Source organism: Peromyscus maniculatus, chromosome 8 (assembly GCF_049852395.1).
Source record: "Peromyscus maniculatus bairdii isolate BWxNUB_F1_BW_parent chromosome 8, HU_Pman_BW_mat_3.1, whole genome shotgun sequence".
In the NCBI taxonomy this organism is placed as follows: domain Eukaryota; kingdom Metazoa; phylum Chordata; class Mammalia; order Rodentia; family Cricetidae; genus Peromyscus; species Peromyscus maniculatus.
This window is the reverse complement of record NC_134859.1, coordinates 71602332-71625029: the sequence shown is the minus strand read 5'-3', so window position 1 is coordinate 71625029 and position 22698 is coordinate 71602332. Positions and strand designations below refer to the sequence as shown.

The 22698-nt window shown below is 49.8% G+C and overlaps 3 protein-coding genes across 13 annotated transcripts in view; all 3 read left to right on the top strand.

Annotated features, from left to right (window-relative positions):
- Nucleotides 1–1845, top strand: part of Ggnbp2 (gametogenetin binding protein 2) — a 37143-nt gene extending 35298 nt beyond the window's left edge. For all 11 annotated transcript variants that reach the window (XM_076543073.1, XM_076543072.1, XM_076543076.1 and 8 more), the window contains 2 exons: nt 221–469; nt 1604–1845. In XM_076543073.1, coding sequence (XP_076399188.1) covers nt 221–469; nt 1604–1807 — 453 coding nt within the window. In that variant the 3' untranslated portion in view covers nt 1808–1845. The remainder of the gene's footprint in view (nt 1–220; nt 470–1603) is intronic.
- A 4110-nt stretch (nt 1846–5955) lies between these two features.
- Nucleotides 5956–14216, top strand: Dhrs11 (dehydrogenase/reductase 11). Its single transcript, XM_006983176.3, has 7 exons — nt 5956–6365; nt 9460–9669; nt 11717–11811; nt 12448–12577; nt 13197–13289; nt 13463–13528; nt 13641–14216. The coding sequence occupies exons 1-7, from the start codon at nt 6009–6011 to the stop codon at nt 13680–13682; spliced, it is 993 nt and encodes a 330-aa protein (XP_006983238.2). The 5' UTR covers nt 5956–6008; the 3' UTR covers nt 13683–14216.
- A 1538-nt stretch (nt 14217–15754) lies between these two features.
- Nucleotides 15755–21404, top strand: Mrm1 (mitochondrial rRNA methyltransferase 1). The gene is made up of 5 exons (XM_006983175.4): nt 15755–16434; nt 16578–16671; nt 19315–19447; nt 19544–19663; nt 19829–21404. The coding sequence occupies exons 1-5, from the start codon at nt 15911–15913 to the stop codon at nt 19909–19911; spliced, it is 954 nt and encodes a 317-aa protein (XP_006983237.2). The 5' UTR covers nt 15755–15910; the 3' UTR covers nt 19912–21404.
- Nucleotides 21405–22698: the final 1294 nt, after the last annotated feature.

The window sequence follows — 22698 nt, the reverse complement described above, 5'->3', positions numbered from 1 at the left end:
TCTTGTAAATTAGCTGCTGCTGTTTTTTAGTATCACTTCTCAAGACTTAAAATTTCCCTGCAGATTTTCTGTTTTGTTTTGTTGTTGACTGTCTTGTCTGTAGGCTAACCTTGGAACTCACTAGTCACCTGGAAATTTTTGTTTGTTTTTCTTTGAATAATAATGGCTACTGTTTTTGCCCCCTTTTTTTTCCTTGGGAAATCTCTTTCCCTGGTTTCAGATCCAAAAACTTGGAAGCTGTATTACAGATCCAAGTAATCGAGAGACCTCAGGAAACACCATGCATACAGTGTTTCACCGTGACAAGACCAAAGATGCACATCCTGAGAGTTGTTGCAGCGCTGAGAAGAGTGGGCAGCCATTGCCTTGGTTTGAGCATAGGAAAAACGTACCACAGTTCACAGAACCTACAGAAATGTCATTTGGTCCTGACTCTGGAAAAGGTGCCAAGAGCTTAGTTGAACTTCTTGTAAGTAGTTCACGCTATCTTTCTTGTGAGTTGGGGAAGATATTTGAAGGTTTCATGTAGGGAACAGAGAAAGGTTAAGAAATGAAAGGTATTCATCCCATCATTCTTTGGTGACTTCATTTCTGTTGTTTCACTCATGACTTTTGTAAATGTTCTGGAGCACATTGTCTTGTTTTTGTTTGTCTCAAAGTTAGAACAGTTGGGAGAGTAAGAAGTAGCAGTATAGTACCCACTTTTCTAGACCTGGAAAGAGTATCTGAATAAGTATAATCTCAGCACCCCAAAGGAGGAAGAGGCAGAAGGATCAGGAGTTTAACTCATGTTAGACACATAGGGAGTTTGAAGCCTTCCTGGGATGAGATCCTGTTTTAAGTCCTTAAGTTCTTAAAATAATGAAAAAGAACCTGAACTAAAACTTGCATTCCAAATTAATCCCTTCAGGTGGTATATAGGGAAAAAGTATGATTGGCCTTGGGAGAGCTGTAAAATTGGTATCACCTCCTGAGACTTGAGTTGAACTATACTGGATGTCAGTGTCCTAGTATGTAGTGTGTGCTGACGCATGGAAAGAAAAGCAAGAGAAGATTGCTATCCCTTCCATTATTTAAGTCCTAGTGGAAATGTCATTTGGAATATTAAGGATTTTATTGTTGCTTGTTTCGTTTTTATATATGTTGTAAAGTTTAGTAGTGATTCTATATAACATACTTTTTAAGTAAAAAAAAGTTATCTTTTACTTAATCTGTAGAGATAAAAATCATGTACTTAATTTGTAGAGATAAAAGTTTCAGCATAAGACCAGCTAGAGATAAGTCTGGATATTTAAATATTGGTTAAATTAGTTGCATCCATCTCTATCTGGTCGTTTTTAAAGGCAGAAGGTATGGTGATAGTCAGACTCATAGGTATATAGGAGGTAACTGTAGATACAATGTTTCAACCAAGCTGAGTTAGATTTTATCCTCACTAGTTTGTAAGATGGGATACCATGATGCTTGTTCTGTAAGCATTCCAATTAGAGATCATGTGACTGGATTGAAATGAAAAGCTAGCCTGCTTTGATTTGTAGTTGCCCCACCATGCACAGCATTCTGCATTCTTTGTCGTGGTCTTAACTACTGCTTTAATTTGCAGGATGAGTCTGAATGTACTTCAGATGAGGAAATCTTTATCTCACAAGATGAAATACAGTCATTTATGGCTAATAACCAGTCTTTCTACAGCAATAGAGAACAGTACCGACAGCACCTGAAGGAGAAATTTAATAAATACTGCCGCTTAAATGACCACAAGAGGCCCATTTGTAGTGGCTGGTTGACAACGGCTGGAGCAAATTAAATAAATAAAATAGCTCTGTCTTTCAATGAAACACTCAAGATGACTACTGCGCCTTCTCTTTTAAAAACTCCTAATTTAGTGACTTCTGGCAAAATTTTATCTTAAATCAATGTGATTCCTTGTTTTGGGAGACGGTGGAGGTAACCTCATTCGTTTGTTCTTTCTTCAGGCTTGTGTCTTTAGTTGCGTGGCTGCACAGGCCTGCTTATGATTTAAGCCATCTCTTCATTAAACGTTTCTCTTCCTGTGAGACTTACTAAAGCAACTTAGTGGCAAAAGTAATGTTGTACTTACACCTCTGTACAGAAATGACAGTGAGCTGGATATATGGTTTACAGTAGACATCCACTTGCAAAGTGTCTGGACGCAATGTTAAAGGCAATGTGCAAAATTTAAAATAAAGAGTATTTATTAATACGCATAGTAGAATGTGGTGTACATGTTTCTACTCAGTGTGGTGGTACTTTAGTATTTGCCACTGGTGAACTTTGTACTTGGCCATTGTTGATGGCGAGAGCATTAAGGGCAAATGAACATAGAGATGCAGACTGTTGAAGACAGAAATCTTCCTTTGATGAGACTTGACAACTGAGAAAAGCAGTTTCTAGTCTTGTTCTTAAAGAATAAATGGCTTTAAATACTGACTAGCATTTTCCTTTCTCATGAGACTTGAATTGCTGCACTAGAAGTTTCCAACGAGGTAACAGAAACACCTTAAATTCAGAGGCTCATAATTGACCTAAAAGAATGAAAACAAAATGTTGATAATTACTCAGCCTGTAAGACTGGGACCAGGGCAGGATGCATGAGAGCTGACCACATTGTGGTTTATGTCAGTGTGTACTCAGCTTTATTTGTTTTCTTTCATGAACTCAGTGTGACTTTACAGTTCACTACTGTCGCAAGCAAGCTGAGTACTAAAGGGGAACGACTCCCAGGGGTAGCATTTTGCTGCCATTTGATAGGTCAGATTAGTGATGGAGAGATGATGGTAAGATGCTTGTAAGTTCCAGAGGGGAAGTGGCAACATGCTTTTAATCCCATGTCTCGAAATAAAATTAAAAAAGAAAATGAACTGAGTTCTATCCCCAGAACACACACAAAGAGGAGAGGCTGTATAAGGGATGAGACTGGGTAATGAGTAAAAAGAAAAGGACTGGGGCTGGAGAGATGGCTCAGTGGTTAAGGGCACTGACTGCTCTTCCAGAGGTCCTGGATTCAGATCCCAGCACCCGCCTTGCACCTCACACCCATCTGTAACTCAATTTCAGGGGACCTGACACCAATGCATGTACAATAATAAGTATAATAAAAACTTACATAATATTTTTTTAAAAAGAAAAAGGACTAAATTCATATACTGTATGAAATTTGTCAAAGAATAAAAAGTAAATTGGATTAAAAAAAAAAAAAACAAAAAACCAGTGCTGGGCGTCAGAGATAGATCCCTGAGACTTACTGGCTTGTGGGTGTACTGGGCTCGTGCTCCAGATCAAAGAGAGTCCTTGTCTCAAAGAAGGTGGGGTCACTAAGGTGATGAAGTGGGGAGAAGGTGCTTGCCATCAGGCCTCGCAACCTAAGTCTGATTCCTGGGGCCCACATGGAGAGAACTGACCCCCACAAGTTGTCCCCTCTGACCACACATGGTATGCATGTACCCCACCAATAAGTATGTAAATGTACTGGTTTCGTTTTGAGACTTGCCATGTAGACCAGGCAGGTCTTGAACTCAGAGAGATCTGCCTGCCTCTGTCTTCCAAGTTCTGGGATTAAAACTGTGTGCTACCACACTTGTCATAAATGTACTTCTTAAAAAGGAGGACGGTGTTACTGAGGAACCATACCAGTTTCCTCTGGCCTATACATGCCTGGCACTTGCATACAAATGCACTTGGCACACAACACAAAAAAGAATAAAAGATTAGGTTGAATAGCACCACAAATGCATAGTTAGGGCTTTGTGCCTGTGTGTTGATAATACATGGTGGCCCCCAGACAAAAGGAGTAGGACATCATGTCTGAGTAGTGGGGCTGGAATGAATTGAAGGGGCTTCCTACCATTTAATTAGATTTCAAGTGTGTAACAGTGATGCTTGCGTCGTTTTCATCATTGGCATCTTTTGTTTGGGCCTCACAATGCAGCTCAGACTGGCTTTGAACTTGGAGATGGTTCTCTTACCTCAGCCTCTGTCATGGTGTATCCCAGGTAGTTGATGGCATTTCTTGGGTTAACCTTCTGAGTTGTCTTTATTTGGTTGTGTATCACTGAGCAACATAGCCAAACAGCTCTGGGCAATATTATCTAGGCAATTTTCTTTATTAGACATCACTGGGAACTGGGCTATACCCCTGGCTACGTGAAATTCCCGAAAGCAATATTTTTTTAAAAATATTTGTTAATTATGTATAGTGTTCTGCTTCCATGTATGCCTGCAAACCCGAAGAGGGCGCCAGATCTCGTAGATGGTTGTGAGCCACCATGTGGTTGCTGGAAATTGAACTCCAGACTCTGGAGGAGCAGTCAGTGCTCTTAACCTCAGAGCCATCTCTCCAGCCCCGTAATAGTTTTGTTTTTAATTATTACCTTTGTGGCCATATGGAGGATAGCCAAGTGGGTGCTTGTTAAGTGAAATTTTTTTAATTTTTAAAGAAAAATTTTCATGTGTATAGGTATTTTTGTATGTATGTTTGTGTAAAGATGTCAGAGCCTCTGGAACTGGAGTTAGAGTTGTGAGCTGCCATGTGGATGCTGGGAACTGAACCAGTGCTTTCCTGAGCTATCTCTCTAGCCCGAGGGAATTTTCTTTTTTCAGTCAGGGTCTCACTAGCCCAGAATGTGGTTTATAATCAAGCCTCAGCCTCCTGGTGCTGGATTACAGGATTGCAAAGGCATGGCTTTTGTGACTGTGGTACGAAGGTGCCGTATCTCTCAACTCTATGTCCAGCTCCAGCAACCATAAAGGATGGCTATATGAAGAAGGCAGACATCAGTTTTGGGTTTTTCTTTTTTTCTTTTTCTTTTTTTTTTCTTTTTTTTCCCCAGAGACAGGGTTTCTCTGTGTGTTACCCTGGCTGTCTCGGAACTTACTCTGTAGATTAGGCTGGCCTTGAACTTGGAAATCTACCTGCTTCTGCCTCCAGGTGCAGGGATTAAAGGCATAAAAGTGAGCGCCACCACCATTCAGGGGCGGCAAAATCAGGCAGTTTTAAACTGAATGGCCAGAGTGAGCCCTACTCTGACAAAATTGATAATCCAATAATGGAGAATGAAGTAAAGACAGTTGGGCACATTCCTGCCCTAGGACTGAGATGCAGGTCACACTGTCACACCTCTTTATGTGCCAGTATAGTCATTGTTTTGCTTTTTGTGAAAAGGTCTCATGTTCCAGCTGGCCTGAAACTGCGTAGTAAAGGATGACCTGGAACTGATTCACCTGCCTTTTAACTCTCATAGTGCTGTGACTGACTTGTGCCACCAGGCCTTGTGGTAGAGCTGGTGCTCAAAATGTGTGAGGCCGTGTTAAGTCGCCTACACGAGAAAAAAAAAAGTAACAAAACCCTATCTTACAGCGTGTATTGTGTATGTTGTTTAAAGTGTGTAAATATGCCTGTTACTCGATGTTCAAATTGTCAGCTCTTGCCAGTGATCCTCGAAGTACGTTGTATAAAATTTCCGCCCATGTAGGACGGGGGAGGGTGCTGTCCAGGGCAGTTGGAGACCATGGGGGCATTTAGAAGTAGAACTCAACGATACTTGGGTATTTTAACCATTTAGTTCTTGGCTAATAAGACCAAAGGATCGGGTACTGTGCATAAGAACCTTTCCTCGTGTCACCTGGTCTTAAGGGCGGAGACACTTGAGCTTTTCTGGACTGAGTCCCTGCTATCAATCACCGGTGGTTTGGGAGGGCACTGGAGTAACCTTTAGGTCCTCAGGCCTCTGGAAGTGGGGCTGACTGAGCAAAGGCGGCCTCGAGTGCATGCGTCCTCTTCCTCTTCCACCACAACGGGAGGCGCTCACCAAGAAAGCAAGACCGCAGGCTGTCAGGCCCCTTCTCGCGCCGGTGGGCCCCCGCCCGAATCGCTGCGGTTTCCGTCCCCCCGTGGGAGGGACGGGCTCGCGCGGGGGCGTGGCCGGAAGGGGCGGCCCCGCGGCCGCTCAAGGGACAGGGCGGCCAAGCCGCGGCGGTCCTCGGGCGCGATGTGGCCCAGTGCCGAGGTCCCGAGGGCGGAGCCCGGGCCGGAGGCTCGCCCGCACGGGGGTGGGTCTAGGCACTGCTCCGACGCCTGCAAGTTGTCCGCGCTCGCCCCAGCAGTGACCAGGGAGCGGCCAAGCGTCTCTCACCCCGGCCGAAGCTCCGCGGTCATCGTGCCTGGCTGGCTGAACGAGGTGGGCGGACGGCTCGGGACCATGGCCAGAGCCGGCATGGAGCGGTGGCGGGACCGGCTGGCACTGGTGACGGGAGCCTCGGGGGGCATAGGCGCGGCCGTGGCCCGGGCATTAGTCCAGCAGGGACTGAAGGTGGTGGGTTGTGCCCGCACCGTTGGCAACATCGAGGTAAGGCCCCGCTGAGCAGCGGGGACGCTCTCTCTGGGGGACGTCGTTTCCGCGGGCTGGGGCTCCGGGTGGGGGAGGGGGAGTGGCCGGAGCCAGGCTGGGACCCTGCTCTCACCAGCCTGCTATCCCAGGGCCATTTGCAACGGCCTGGAGGGCAGGAGTGATGGGTGTCTAGTAGCGGGGGGACCTACTTTCTCCCTTAGTCCTGTTTTTATAACGAGCCATTCGCTGCTGGCAGCCTGTGCCCGCAGTGTACTAAATCCCTGACCCCTGCCGTCGTCCGCCCCTATACTGACAGGTGGAAAGGGGAAGCCAGAGGTCAGGGCCTAGCGAGACAGCCAGGAGAAGGAAAGAAAGCTGGCTCGCTTTAGTGGCTAGGTTAGTTTCCTCTTGTCCTCAGACCTCACACAGCCACACCAGGTAAAGGGCTAGCCAACCAATGAGCAAGAACCTAGAGGACTTGACCTGAGAATTTGACCCGCGAGCGAGGGTGGGAGCTTGTGCTCCTTTCAAGTTCATATCTGAGGCTCCACTCACATGCCATGAGCCTAAGTGGAGACTGGACTATCTACTTAGAGATTCTTTTTTTCTGGTTCACTCTCCTCGGTGGGACTGAAGAGGTGAAGTAGGGCACTGGGTATGAAAATCTTAATGGATCCAGAACTCCCTAGTTTTTCTCTTAACATGCTTTTGGGGGTCCCCAGACTTATGAGCAGCACCAACTCTGAAAAGGCTAGGAGGAGATGGCCATTTGGGGGAAGACAAGAGAAATAAATTCCCATTATTTGCCCTGGCAGGCCCACCCTCAGGTGTGTGGGCTAGCCCTTCCCTGCGGGGCTCTGTCCTCAGCATGGTTCAAAGTCCACTGGTAGAAAATGGATAGTAAGGAGGCCTTGGGTGGAGGCAAAGGGAGAAGGTGTGCAGGAAGGACTGTCTGATCCCCTGCTAGTGACTAAAGGTACACTTTATAGCCTCCCAGATAATCCCAAGGTCACCTGGCTCCACCATTGCCCCACTTTGCCCCTCCCTTTCCCTGGAGATGCATAGGGTCCAACCCCAGCTTTGAAGCCTAGGAGATTAAGACCAAGGATTGGACAACTGGATTCCCCTAGGTGTTTTTGTTTTTGTTTTTGTTTTTAGGTGTTTTTCTTTTCGATTTATTTATTTTTATTTTATGTGTATGCATTGGTGTTTTGCCTGTATATATATGTCTGTGCGAGGGTGTTGGATCCCCTGGAACTGGAGTTACAGACAGTGATGAGCTGCCATATGGGTGCTGGGAATTGAACCTGGGTCCTCTGGAAGAGCAGCCAGTGCTTTTAACCACTGAGCCATCTCTCCAGCCCCCTGTTTTTAGTTTTGATTCCCTAATTCTGAAGCCACTCTTGCCTTCTCTTCCACTTCTCTACCCTAAGTTACCCAGGAAAGGGAGGCCCCAATCCCAAGGGAATCTCCAGGCAGATTATTCAGCCTTAGGATGACTTCATGTCATTAAGGAAGAACCTCTTTGCTGTGTGGGACTGTCCTGATTTCAGGTCATTTTGGAGAGTAGATGGCGATGGCAGAGATGAAGCATGGCATGGCAGTGACTGGAAGAAAAATATCTCTCTCTCTCTCTCTCTCTCTCTCTCTCTCTCTCTCTCTCTCTCCTCTCTCTCTCTCTCTCTCTCTCTCTCTCTCTCTCTCTCTCTCACACACACACACACACACACACACACACACACACACACACATACACACGCGCGCAGCTTTTTTGTTGGGGACTTTGAGTTCTGGAGGGGGGATTCCTGGGTTTCTTGCTCACTATCTGTTTTTATTGATTGATTAATTCGATGATATTAAAACTAAGTTTGGGTTCTGTAGAATTGCTGGGAGAAATCCTACTCCCTGAGGTGGTTATGAACAGTAAAATCGGGTATAAGGGGGCTTCTGAGTCCCAGAGGGATACAACTTTTGAACTCACAGAAGGTTAAAGCAGGAAGAATCTGACAGAGCACCAGGGAGGTAGAGGCAGGAGGGTCTCTGTGAGTTCAAGGCCACCCTGGCCTACAAAGCAAGTTCCAGGACAGCCAGGGCTACACAAAGAAACCCTGTCTCAAAAAACAAAACCCCAAACAAACAAACAAAAAGGCAGGAAAGAATATATTTGGTCACCTGATCAAGCCTTTTATTCCTAGCTTCACTTGGAAGGAGGAAGGGGCCCAGGCCAGGGCAGTCGACCAAATTGGCCTTCCTCTAGGCCAGCCTGCACACTGCCCCGCCCCACCCCCTCGCCACACTTACACAGTCACCTTCACAAGGCTCAAGTGCCCAGTCACTCCCTGGCCTCCCACAGCCTGCTTTCTTCCAACTTCTAAATGTCAGCTCCTGCCACACTCGGGCCCTGCCTTTTCGGGGCCCTGCAGTGCACTGAGGGACTTGGACACGCACAGGGAGTGTCTAGTGGCAGGTGACCGACTAAGTAGGTGGGGAAAACTTGGGGTTGAGGGGATACTAGAGGTTAGAGAGCCTGACTACTTGTAGGGAGCAAGAGAGACTTGATTGAGTTCCACTGAAGGGTGTGCACAGGACTCACCTTTAAGTTGTGTGTGCCTTTTGGGAAGGGAAGTGGCAGTTCAGAGCTGAGCCCTTCTGGGAGGGACTGGCCGACACTAAAGAGAAGAAGAGAATTGGGGCTCTGGGGTAACCAGCTCAGGGCCTCTTGGCCCTACTGGAAGAATGATATGGGACCAAGGGTATATAGAGATCTACTTCCAGGTACTAGGGAAAGAGTAGAAGTCTCCCTCCGTTCTCAGGACCCCTGACCTCCTCTCTCTCCTTAGCCCTGAAGACTTTATTTGTGAGATCCTCCGTGATCTGTTCTACGGTTGCTCTGTTGCTCTCCTCCTCCCGGGGAGTGTCCCCAACCCCTTAGACTTTGACCAAACAGACCAAGCTTTGGGATGGGCAGACCCAGCCGTTCTCATAAGGCCAAAAGGCGGCTGCCACTAGAGAGTTCTGAGTAGTGACCTGGGGCGGGGGGAGGGCCGACCCTGGGTGAGGAGGTGTGGGAGTGAGCAGCTCACCCCAGTTAGACCCCTGTTGGGTTTCATAGGAGCTGGCTGCTGAATGTAAGAGTGCAGGCTACCCCGGGACTTTGATCCCCTACAGATGTGACCTGTCAAATGAGGAGGACATCCTCTCCATGTTCTCAGCTGTCCGCTCTCAGCACAGTGGTGTGGACATCTGTATCAACAATGCTGGCATGGCCCGGCCCGACACCCTGCTCTCAGGCAGCACCAGCGGCTGGAAGGACATGTTCAATGTAAGGGTTCCAGAACTGGGCCAGGAGGCTGGGGGAGGAGAGGGGGGTGGGCACCAGGGGCCTATGAGGCAGAGGGCTCCTGGGGACAGGACTCCAGGAAGAGGGAGCTTCGGTTTCCCGCTGGGGCGTTTTGATTTTCCACTCACTACTGGTATCACTAGGAGAGTGAGTGGATAAACAGCTTTTCAGCCCCTGATAGTTCTTAAACTCTGGCCTGGTTGTGGTGGGAGGAAGACTGCAGAGGAGAGAATTGTAATTTATTGGATGTGCCTGCTTGTGCTGGGTTCCTGGGATCAAGGTCTTAGGGGAAGAAAAGCAGCAGAAATAAGACGTTATGTTTGCACCTGGTCCTGTGTGACTCAGGCAAGCTCCTGACAGCCTCTGAGCTGTAGTCTTGTCACGTTTAGCTGGGATGGACACAGCTAAGTCATCCATATCGCAAGCCCCACTGTCCCCAAGTATAGTCTACAGAGTGTGGGAGAACACGTGGCCTTGTAGAGGGGTGGCCCTTGCTCAAATCCAGGCTAGTTGCCCACTGCAGTATGGGCAGAGCTTTGATTTCTTTTAGAGAAATGGGGAGCCCTGTGTTATGCTTTGGAGAGTGTGCAGGCCAGGGCTGGTGAAATGGCCCAGCGGGTGAAGGTGCTCACCATTAAGACCCAAGCCCCATGTGGTGAGAGAAGACAGTCAGCTCCTATAAGTTGTCCTTTGACCTTCACGCTAGCACTGCGGCATGCATACACACACGCGCACACCAAAAAAAAAAAAGTTAATAAACACATGCAATAAGAGCATGCACAGGCCAAACACAGCCTCAAGGACATGTGTTTCCAACTTCTGCACAGCATTGTGGGTGGCACTAGGGTGTGAAAGTATTTGAGAGGCTGAAAGCAATGCCAGAGCCCTCTCTACATCTGGTGTAGTAGGCTAGTATTAATAGGTACTTGGAAGTGGAACAATGAGAATGAAGCCTGGCCTCAGTCTTCTGGGTCAGAATCATAGCCCTCGTGGGCAGAGACACCTGTCTAATCCTGGACCTCAGCTTGCCCATCTGTAAAATGAGGGACTCCTAAGTCCCTAAGGCCCCTTTGTCTTGAATATTACCTGAATCCATTAGCCCCATCCTAGTAGCCCTAGACCCAGGAGGCTCCACCATGCTCCTAGGGATTCATTTATCCTCCATATGCCCTATAACCCCACCCTGTTAAGAGGACCAGAAACAGGCTGAGCCCTCTCTGCAGCCCAATACCCAAGTGTTGCTGCTACCCCAAGCACTGAGGCAGGTCTTCACTGAGGGCATTCTGTCCTGATGCCTGGGTGGCACTTGATAAAGCAAATCAGCTAATCTGCCAGCTGTCCCTCTCCTCTGGAGAAGAGAGAGGCAGGAGGGCCCGATGAAAGCTTTATCTCTGCTGGCCTCTCTGGCAAGGCTAATGGGTGGAGTAGACAGCAGACAGGTGCCTCAGAGCAGATAGCTCCTTAGACCTCTGCACCGTGAAGGGTGGGGACTTAAGATCACCGCTGCCAGGAATGGCAAGTGACCCCACCCACTGAAGAGTCCCCACACCTGGGCCTGTTGCTGGGGTATAGGTTAAAGGCCTGGGAGCCTCCTCCACCCATGATTGGTGGGGATTACCAGGGAACAGGGTAGCTGAGGAGGGCAGGGAGAGAGGGGATGGATTCTGTGTGTGAGGAGAAAGATTTAGGCCGTTTCAGGAAGGTTTTCGATCTGTTTAAGAGGGAGCGGGTCTAGACGCCGTCCCTGAGAGGGATGGCAGGTTTCCTGAAGCAGAGGTCTGACTGTGGCAGAGATGGCTGGCAGGGTGCCCTGGGCTTGGGTGGGAGGCTTGTTCACAGGGACTCAGCCAGGAAAAGAGCTGCCTCTGCCCTCATCTGGGGGTGGTAGTGGTGAAGGGTGGGGCCCCCCACAGAGAAGGCATACCACTCCCCCCCCCCCCCCCCCCCCCCCCCCCCGTGCTCCACGGCTCTATCACCTGTTGAGTTGGGCCCAAGCTGGAGCCACTCCATCGCCCTCCCTGGCCCACAGGTGAATGTACTGGCCCTCAGCATCTGCACTCGGGAGGCTTATCAGTCCATGAAGGAGCGGAATGTGGACGACGGGCATATTATTAACATCAACAGGTGAGGCCGGGCAGCCGAGGCTTAGAGCTCGGGTCACTGAAGTGACCCACCTGTCACAGCTCCCTTAAGCTCTGGATGGCATTTTCTTCGATAGTAAGATAGGTATTTAATATCTAATACGGACAAAGGGAAGTAAGTGCCTTTGTCTAGAGCGGGCAGCTCAGCCCCTGCCCTCCGTAGCCAATGCCTGGGAACTCTCCAGGGACTGAGTGCCAATGGACCTTTTCCTCAGACCCAAGGATGCATCTGCATGGTGCTCCAAAGAGACTGCCCAGGCGCTAGCTTAGGAGGGCCCATTGCCTGTTGGGGACATGGTCTGGACAACTCCAGAGATCTCCCAGGAGAGCCCTGTCAGTGAGCATGCAGACACCGTGGTGAGGCTCCCGTCAACCTGTCTGGCCACAGAAGTGAGTACGCAGTAGGCCAAAGGGCGGATTCAAGACAAAGCAGGTTTCAGGAGCTGCGTAGACAAGAGACTAGATTTATCCAGTGGACTGTAGGGACAGCCATCCGCGGTCCCCCCACCAAGGCTCCCTGTCAGCCTCTGGGTAACGAAGCTGAGCTGGAAGACAGGAGCCCTGCCAGTGGCTGTGGAACTTTACCCTCTCCTCTCTCCCCTCCCCTTCTCCCACCCAGCATGTGTGGCCACCGAGTCCCACCCGAGTCTGTGATCCATTTCTATTGTGCGACCAAGTATGCCGTCACAGCCTTGACGGAGGGACTAAGACAAGAGCTTCTGGAGGCCCAGACCCACATCCGGGCCACGGTGAGGCTGTGGTCTAGCCCTGGTGGGAATGGTGTGGGCCGAGCCCTCCCGCCTGCACATGTCCAGGAAGGCCTGCTGAGAGGCCCTGGGTTCAACGAGTGCACAAGTCCTGGGCGCTGCTGCTCCTTAGGAGGACAGTCACCTCGCTCCCCAGAGCCAATGGTCAGACTCACACTTGGAGTGGGAGGGGCCAACGCGAAGGGACCGTGGAGTGAGACTAAGAGAAAGCACACACAGTGACTGGAGACCAGCACTCTGGGCTCTTCCCTAGAAGACCACATGACTTTGGGTAAATCACTGAACCTCACTAAGCTTCAGTCTTCACATGTGTGAGATGCAGTGATAATGACGACACTTCACTGGTTACGAGGCTTTAAAAGCACCGCTTTGGAAAGCATTAGCCAAACCTATAGGAACCGCTCCATATGTATGTAGTACAGGGTATTGTGAGAGGTGCCAGAGGGAGCCCTCAGTGGTGACTTTGCAAGGAGGAGGACAGTGGAGGACATGAGGCAGCTGCCATTGTGATCCGGGAGCCCTGTGGCCTCTAGCCTTTCCCCTCAGCCTCCTCCAAGGCCAGAGAAAGCTCAGGCTGAGCAGTGTATCTCTGTTGGCCCAGTGTATCTCTCCAGGCTTGGTGGAGACACAGTTTGCCTTCAAACTCCATGACAAGGACCCCGAGAGGGCAGCTGCCACCTACGAAGACATAAAGGTGGGCGCCTTCCGGGCCTAGTCAAGCCGCTCAGTCCTCAGGACCCCCAGACTGCTCCTCTGCAGCCTGTCACTCCTGGAGGGTCGGGTGGGGATGTGGAGGTTCCAGTCCCTCTGAGGGGGGAGGAGCTCGGTCACGTCGGCCCTGTCTCAATGCTCTCCCCTGCTGCTCAGTGTCTCAAACCCGAGGATGTGGCCGAAGCCGTCATCTACGTCCTCAGCACCCCGCCACATGTTCAGGTGAGTCTGCCCTTAGCTGCTTACCCACGGGAAGCCCAACTATGCCCAGAAGTGGGCCGGCCGCAGGGAGTCCTTGAGGGGGCAGCTGCCTCACGCCTTCTGCCTTCCACAGGTTGGAGACATCCAGATGAGGCCCACAGAGCAGGTGACCTAGTGTTCTGTGGGGAGCTCCTGCCTTCCCCACCCTCATGGCTTGCCTCCTGCCTCTGGATTTTAGCTGTTGATTTCTGGACCCTGGATCTTACTTTCGGTATCCACTCCACTAGGGATAGAAAAATTCTCAAATTATTCCCAATATACATGTGAAAAAATGGGCCGGGGAGAGAAGGCGTGGTCATGACTGCTTTATCTGCTGACTTGTTCTGGGTCCCCCTTTGGGTTCCTTGGCCTTTGCTCTCCTCAGCCTCTTCCTTTTGACCTAGCAAGGGGATGTGGCCAAAAGGGGCACTGTTTATCTCGCGCCCTCCCCTCTGTCCCTTAGGGTTGGGGTGGCAGAGACAGGGCCTCACCTTTCACCTGTATGGTTACCCAGGGCTCCAGGCTCCCTGCCCCGCTCCCCACCTCTCCAGCCCAATCCTGGCTACTATCCTGGGGTCATCACTGCACTCTGACCACGGCTACAGAATACCAGGGCCTGTCTCCCAGCTTCCATTTCACTGTAACAATTAAAGAGAAAGATCAAAACCTACTCTGGCTTTAGAAGTGTCTTTCATTTTTCCCTTCCTCCTTGGTGATCATTGTGGCTGTGTCTCAATTTCTTCCAGGTAAGTGGGAAGATGGGTAGATTTGGAGCATCACTTCTGGAGTGGGAGCAGGAGATGGTTAGTGCCAGGGCCAGCCAAAGATACATGTGTCTTCAAAATATAAGTAAGTAAATAAGTAAATAAATAAGAGGGTGGGGAGATGGTTCAGCAGTTAAGAACATTGGCTGCCCTTCTGGAGGTTCCAAGTTTGCTTCCCAGAACCCACATGGCGACTCCAGTCCCAGGGAATCTACAAGTTCTTCTGGTCTCCTGGGGCACCAGGCATGCATGTGGTGCACAGCCATACACACAGATAATACACCTCCATGCATAAACAATGAAAGACCTGAAAAATAAGATAAGTTGGACCCAGGCATGCATAGTAATGCACACCTTTAATACCAACACTTGAGAAGCAGAAGCAGGGGGGTTGCCATGAATTTGTGGTCAAACTGGTCTACATAAGGAATTTTAGGCCATTCATGGGGATAACTTGGTGAGACATTGCCTTAAAAAAAGTTTAGCTGGGGCTGGAGAGATGGCTCAGAGGTTAAGAACACTGACTGCTCTTCCAGAGGTACTGAGTTCAATTCCTGGCAACCACATGGTGGCTCACAACCATCTGTAGTGAAGGCTAGTGCCCTCTTCTGGCCCGCAGGCATACATGCAGGCAGAACACTGTATACATAATATAAAAAAATAAAAAAAAGAATAAAGAAATCTTAAAAAAAAAAAAAAAAAAGTTTAGCTGGGCAGTGGTGGCTCACATCTTTAATCCCAGAACTCAGGAGGTAGAGGCAGGTGGAGCTCTGTGAGTTTGAGGCCAGCCTGGATTACAGATCGAGTTCCAGGACAGGCTCTAAAGCTACACAGAGAAAACCTGTCTCCAAAAACCAAAACAAAACAAGCTTAAAAAGGAAAAAAAAAAAAAAAAAAAAGCAAAAAAGACAGGCTGAAAAGAATTAGTAGAGGGGTCTGAGCAGTCAGCAAAGGAGTCCCAGCATTACCATGGGCCAAGAGCATCAGTTGCTTCTCAACAGAGACATGATAGTCTTCACCGCAGTGGTCCGGAGATGGGAAATATCGTTGGGTTTCTGCCGGCTGATGCTGAGGGTCTGACAGGATAGGGTTCTGGGAACAATTCCCAGAAGTGACGCTGTGCCTGAATGTGAGGAGGAAGGCACCAAGACTGACCTGATTCAACAGGATGGCCAAACCATCGTCTTAAATTGGTCTTTGCAAGGTGAGTAAGTGAATTCGGCTAGCCCAGCTTCCTGACACCTCCCGTCACCGGGAGCAGGGCGAGGTAGGGTCAGCTCAGCATCAGCACCACAGCCTCTGAGCTCGCCCACGGCACTGGAGGTAGTGCGAGCCATTCCTGTAGGGGGTGCTTTGGAGCCATAGTTGCGGCAGAAGCACGCGTGTGCGTCATCGGACGGGGGGCCGGGCCTCCGGAACCCGGAAGCTGGGGACCCACGTGGGAGTCTGGGAGGTGACTATCTTGGCTTGGGTTTCAGGTTGTGGGCAATCTTTGAGCAGGGACTCGGGACAGTTTGTCCCACGTGAGGGGTCGTGGTGGGGGAGGCCAACGGGTCCTCTGCAGCCGTCTGTTAGTGGAGTCCCAGGCGCCGCTGGAGCTATGCGACTGCTCCGGACGGTCGGGTGCTTCGGTCGCCTGGTTGTCCGTCATTTCTCCCGGGTGGCGCGGCCTGGCGGGGAGGAGCTGAGCCGCCTGCTTCTGGATGACCTGGCGCCGACCCAGCGGCTGGAACGTCTGTTCGGCCTGTCCCCGTGCCTCCTGGCCCTGCGGGCCGCCCGCCGGCGCGTGGCCCGGCTCCTGCTCCAGGCCGGAAAGGCTGGGCTGCAGGGGGAGCGGGCCGAGCTGCTCCGGGTGGCCGAGGAGCGGGGCATCCCTGTCCTGAGGCCCAGGCGGCAGAAACTGGATGCCTTGTGCGGCTACCAGGTGCACCAGGGCGTCTGCATGGAGGTGAGCCCGCTGCGGCCCCGGCCTTGCGATGAGGCGGCAGAGGCGAGCCCAGGCGACGACCCTCAGCAGCTGTGGCTTGTCCTTGAGGGGCTCCAGGATCCCCGGAATCTTGGGGCTGTGCTGCGCTCCGCTCACTTCCTCGGAGCAGACAGAGTCATCACCAGCCGGAGAAACAGGCACGGACGTCCCTTAGTTCTTTCTGCGCCCAATCTGGAGGCAGAGCCAAGTACCTAAAGCACCTTGGGGGGAGCCCGAGGGTGTGGAGGGCGCGGGGCTTGAGATTGCCGGGTTTAACGCGGATGGTGGGGAACCTTTGCAGCTGCCCGCTCACTCCAGTAGTCAGCAAGGCCAGCGCTGGGGCTATGGAGGTGATGGACGTGTTCGCCACTCCTGACCTGGCCGGTTTTTTGAAGGTAATTTGGGACAAGAGGGGAAGGAGAGGCGTTGAGTCTACCTCGGACTCTTAAAGCCACTTCCAGCTAGCAGTGGATGGGGGTCGGGGTGGAGAAGAGAAGGGAACATGGTGGCATTGATTCCTACGGCCTTCTAAGTCCCACTGGGAAGGATCCCGGGGTCTTTAAAAATCACAAATGGAGCATCGTCTGAAGTTAGGGATTTCCTCGCCTCATTTCCTTTACTGCCTTGGCCATCTGCGTCAGCAAGTCAGTGTCTGACACTTTTGGGTCTTCAGCAAGACTCTGGGGACCTGGTGGACAGGAGATGTGGGTATCTGGAATAGAAGCTCAACTTTGAACAAGCGATTTTGAACAAGGCTTTGCTAGGGGCAAGCTTTAGCGTTCTTCAGCTGTGTTTTCCTAGCTAGACACTAGAGGGCAACATTGCCTCGTATTTGGCATCCCCTCTGACTTCTGTCCATCCCCGTCCCCCCGCCCACCCCACGGTAAGACAATAACCTTGAAAGGAGGGGAAGAAAGCTGCCTAATAAACTCACATTCAAGCCACGTGTCTAATTTCAGATTTTCTAGTAACCACGCTGAAAAGTAAAAAGAACCAGATATCTGTAATTTGAGCCTTTAGCAAGTGGAGGTAGGGAGACCATTCCTTTCAAGGCCAGCCTAGGCTACATGAAACCCAATCTCAAAAAACAGAACAATAACATCATCAAAAAACAAACAAACACAAACAAACAAAAAAACCAGAAAAGTAAAAAGAAACATAATTTATGTTCAATATGCCCCAAATATCATTAAAACATACACTTTATTATTAAAGAAAAAAAATTGAGACAGGATCTTGATGTGTAGCCAAGGCTAGCCTCATATCCACAGAAATTCTCCTGTCTGGGCCTCTTTTTTTTTTTTTTTTTTTGGTTTTTTCGAGACAGGGTTTCTCTGTGTAGCTTTGGGCCTTTCCTGGAGCTCACTTGGTAGCCCAGGCTAGACTCGAACTCACAGAGATCCGCCTGCCTCTGCCTCCCAAGTGCTGGGATTAAAGGCGTGCGCCACCACGCCCGGCTGTCTGGGCCTCTTTATAGGTGTATGCCACCATGTCCAGATTAAATACCATTTTAAAATGTTTATACATAATACATCTCAATTTGGACTAGCCATATTTAATCCTTAATAGTCAGATGTACTAGGACTGGAGAGATAGCTTAACAGTTAAGAACACTGGCTGCTCTCCCAGAGGACCCAGGTTTGATTCCCAGCACCCACATGGTGGCTCCTTTTTCAGGGCATCTGATGTCCTCTTCTGGCCTCCATGGGTATCAGGCACATGTGGTACACACACATACATGCAGATAAACCCTCAGACACATAAGAAAATCTCAAAATCTTTAGGAAGTAGTCAGGTGTGCCCAGTGGTTCTCATATTGAACAGCTCATGTCTAGAAGCATTTTCTGTCATCATCTGATAGACAGTCCCCCTTCTGAGGAACTCTGGCTGAGCTTGGTAGGAAACAGGATTCACCCTTTGTTTTTGTTGTTTCCCGAGACAGGGTAGCTCTGGCTATCATGGAACTCACTGTGTAGACTAGGCTGGCCTCGAACTCAGATCCGCTTGCCTCTGCCTCCCGAGTGCTGGGATTAAAGGCGTGCACCACCACTGCCGGGCTTAAACTCCCATTTTGATTTGACTGCCTCCCAAATGGATGCTCTACCTTGGATCTCACCCCCCACCTCAACTCCAGACTTATTACATCTGCTACAACTCTTCCCCTCCGCTCCCACAGGGCTGACCATCTGTTCTTCTAGGGCCTACCCAGCTCAGTTGTTCAGCCCAGAGATCACCTTTGACTTCTTGTCTTCACAGCTACGTCCCACGTGTCCCCAGATCCTTTTGCCTTTTTCTTGGAGTTATTGCTACACCATCCCCATCTCTCGCCCTTTCTTCTGAGGCCCTAGTCCGAGTTCCCATCTCCTCGGTGCTTGGGTCGCAGTGTGATGTGCACAGTGATTCAGTGATTCTGACACCCAAGTCAGACTGGGTCACTTCTTTGCTCAAAATGTTTCAAAGCGCCAGGTCTGGTGGCACATACTTACAGTCCCAGTACTTGAGGGACTAAGACCGGGAAATTACCATGGGTTCAAGGCCAGCCTGGGGTTCATAGTGAGTTCAAAACAAAATGAAGCCTTTCGAAGATTTGATATCAGTATAAAAGCCCAGTGCTTCCGGTGGCCCCTGAGACCTTACTCTGTGTGGCCAGTGCTCTGCCTCATTGACAGCGTTCCCTCTGGCTAGCTTACTGTGCCTCAGATATGACAGGTGAGCAGGGCTTTTGTGTCTCCATACTTACAGGTCTCCCTTCCTGGAACCTTCCCCCACTGCCTACAAGATACTCACTCATTAGTTATCTTCCGATATGCTCTCTCCCATCACTCCAAAGACTTCCACAGCCACCCTACCACACGGCTGGGATCTTCGTCCAGTGTGTTGTTGGCCCCATCCTCAGATGCTGGCCAGCTAGAGGATCTGACTGACCCTAAGTTGAAGGCACTTCTCAGTGAATGTGTGTGTACAAGGCTGGGCTCCTTGGCCATGGCTCTGATGACTAATCGGTGAGCCAGGACATGGTGTTTTCTTTCCTCTTTCAGGCCAAGGCCCAGCAGGGCTGGCTCGTGGTGGGCACAGTGGGCTGCCCAGGTCCTGAGATCTCCCAGTCCTCCAAGGTCCCTGTCACTAGCTGCCTAGAGTTCCTCTGGGACCGGCCTACTCTCCTTGTGCTGGGTAAGTAGGCTATATCTGCTTTGAGTTTCCAGTGTCTGTTTTCTAAGTGTGTGGACTTCAGGCTGGGCTTCCCTAATACTGTCCCATGTCCTGCAGGCAACGAGGGCTCTGGTCTGTCCCAGGAGGTTCTTGCCTGCTGCCAGATGCTCCTTACTATTCTACCCGGGCGTCACCTGCCTCCCGGTCTTGAGTCTTTGAATGTGTCTGTGGCCACAGGTGAGTCTATCCCTCCCCTCACCCCAGCCACATGGGGGTGGCTTCTGTCCCCTCTCATTTTCTGACTGATTTATCTTGAACAGGCTGATGCCTCACTTGCTGTATGTGGGAAACAAGAGTGTGCCCTGTGTGTCCTGATCCTTTCCATCTCCCCCTTGCCTTTAGGAATTCTTCTGCACTCCATTTGCAGCCAGAAGAAGAGTTTCCCTGTACAGACGGAGAAGGGACAACTTCTCCAAGATACTTGAGAACCCTTAGCTACACCCGAAGGACTCAGAGAGGCCCAGTACCCAGGACTGCTGCCATTGTGGTCGGAAAAACAGGCCAAATGTGGGCCTCCACAGACTGTCTGAGATGAACGTGCGTAGGAACCGGAACGAGTCACACACCGATCCTCGGGCTTGGGTGTGCTGGGCTCTCTGCCTGTGAGAGCCTGTTTACTGGCTACAGTCAGGAGACATTTCCAGTGGAGACCAAGGAGGGTTTCATTTCCAGTTGGAAATGGTAGTTTGCCAATTTCCAGGATGGGTTAAGACAGACGGTATCTGTCCTGGATCCTGCCCAGGAGTCAAAAGGCTGTTTTAGCATGAGAAAGAATCAGACAGTCCAGTGCAGGGTGTGTGGAGTGTGAGAGTGAGGATGTAGAGGGATCCTATCCATCCCGGTGATGAGGATGAAATTAATGAGAGGTACCATCCAGTGAGCGCCTTACAGCTGAACTGTCATCCTCTATTTGACCACTAGGTGGCAGTCTTGCTCTTTACACCATAGTTTTGCCAAAGCTTGCAGGGAGACCCCTCTTTGTAGCCCCATTAGAGACAAGGAAAATAGTAAGCATCTCTCTCTGTCTCTGTCTCTGTCTCTGTCTCTGTCTCTGTCTCTCTCTCTCTCTCTCTCTCTCTCTCTCACACACACACACACACACACACACATACACACACACTGTCCAGCCCAGTGGAAGGAACCTATGACCCAAAGCCCTTGCCTTTGAGTCTGAGAGGTTGTGAAGTCAGGGTCACTGTTGTACAGCCCCAATAGGCTTGGTCCCCTCCTCCAGGGTCCCACAGTGGAGCAGAAGTAATGTTGCCGAACAGTGGTCTCACTCCGGGCTGCACGTTGGAACACCCAATGAGCGTTAAAGAAACAAGCCAAATACAGCAGCCACCGTGTGGTGCTGAGATCGTTGGGTACACCTGGGCAGTAGGATTTTTTTTCTTTTTCTTTTTGAGACAGGGTTTCATATACTATGTACCTGGGGTGTCCTAAAACTTGCCATTTAGCCGAAGATTACATTGAACTTTTGATCCTCTTACCCCTAACCCCCAAGTGCAAGAATTCAAGACATACCCCACTATGCCAATTTATATGTTGCTGGGGATAGATGCAGGGCTTTGTGCAAGCTAGGCGAGTACTCTACCTACTGAGCTACATCTGAGCCCTAGGCTGGATAATCCTTTGCTGTAGGAACTGTCCTGAGCATGGTGAGATGTACCCACTGGACTCCGGGAGCTCTGGTTATGAAACCAAAACTGTCTCCACAAATGGCCATAAGACCTCTGACTGGCATCGCTGAGTGTGGGATGGGGGACAGCAGCCCCTGAATTGTGATCCTGGTTGCTGGGAGACTTGGGAAAAGTTACCTTCACACTTCCTTTATATCCTTGGAGGATGTAAAGAACGATGGAAACTTGGTACCTTGTATGTAGTAGGTGCTCAATAAATAATACAGCTGTAGTGCCAACCCTCTTACTTTTTTTACTTTTGAAACAGGTCCCGGGCTGGTCATGAATTCATCCTAGCCCAGGTAGGCCTTGAACTTGCAACGCCCCCTTTCTCAGGCTCCTGAACATCTAGGATTACTAGCTTAAGCCACCAGGCCCAATTCAGTTCTGTCTTGCTTGTTTTCTTTCAAGAGTATTTTTAAATTATGTGTATTTTATTTATTGGTTTGTGCGTGTCTGCGTGTGGGTATGTGGATGTGAGTGCACATGCCTTCAGAGTCCAGAAGAGGACAATTCAGGAGGTAGAGGCAGGCAGATCTCTGAGTTTGAGGCCAGCCTAGTCTACAGAGTGAGTTCCAGGACAGCCACGGCTACACAGAGAAACCCTGTCTCAAAAAAAAAAAAAAAAAAAAAAGAGAGAGAGAGAGAGAGAGAATAAAGAGAAAAAAAAGGTTTAATTTTTACCATGTATGGTAGGTAGCGCATACCTTTAACCCCAACACTCTGAAGGCAGATGCAGGCAGATCTCTGTGAGTTTGAGGCCAGCCTAGTCACCAAATTAAATTCTAGAACAGCTAGGGCTGTTACATAGAGAAACCCTATATCAAACAAACAAACAACCCCCACAGTGTTTTTATGTGTATGTTTTTGTGTCTCTGTGTGTGCGCCATGTCCAATGGATCAGTCTTTCTTTCTTTCTTTCTTTCTTTCTTTCTTTCTTTCTTTCTTTCTTTCTTTCTTTCTTTCTTTCTTTCTTTCTTTCCTTCCTTCCTTCCTTCCTTCCTTCCTTCCTTCCTTCCTTCCTTCCTTCCTTCTTCTTTCTTTCTTTCTTTCTTTCTTTCTTTCTTTCTTTCTTTTTTTTTTTTCCGGGACAGGATTTCTCTGTGTAGTTTTGATGCCTTTCCTGGATCTCACTCTGTAGACTAGGCTGGCCTTGAACTCACAGAGATCCGCCTGGCTCTGCCTCCTGAGTGCTGGGATTAAAGGTGTGTTCACTGCCGTCCAGCTGGATCAGTATTTCTTAAAGGTTCCCAGATGGTGTCATGCCTCCGGGTTCAGGATCACTGGCTTGCTAGGCATGGTGGTACATGCCTGTAATCCCAACACTCAGGAGGCTGAGGCAGAGGAGTGTTAATGAGTTTGAGACTAGCCTGTTTGTATAGCAGGTATCAGACTAGCCAGGGCTAGATAGCAATACCCTGTTTAAAAAAAAATGTTTATCCCCTCGTCCTGGGTGGTGCTTAGTGGCTGTCAGAATGATCTAGTGTTTGACATACCATTATAGGCTTACCTTCAGGACAGCCTCTAACGAAA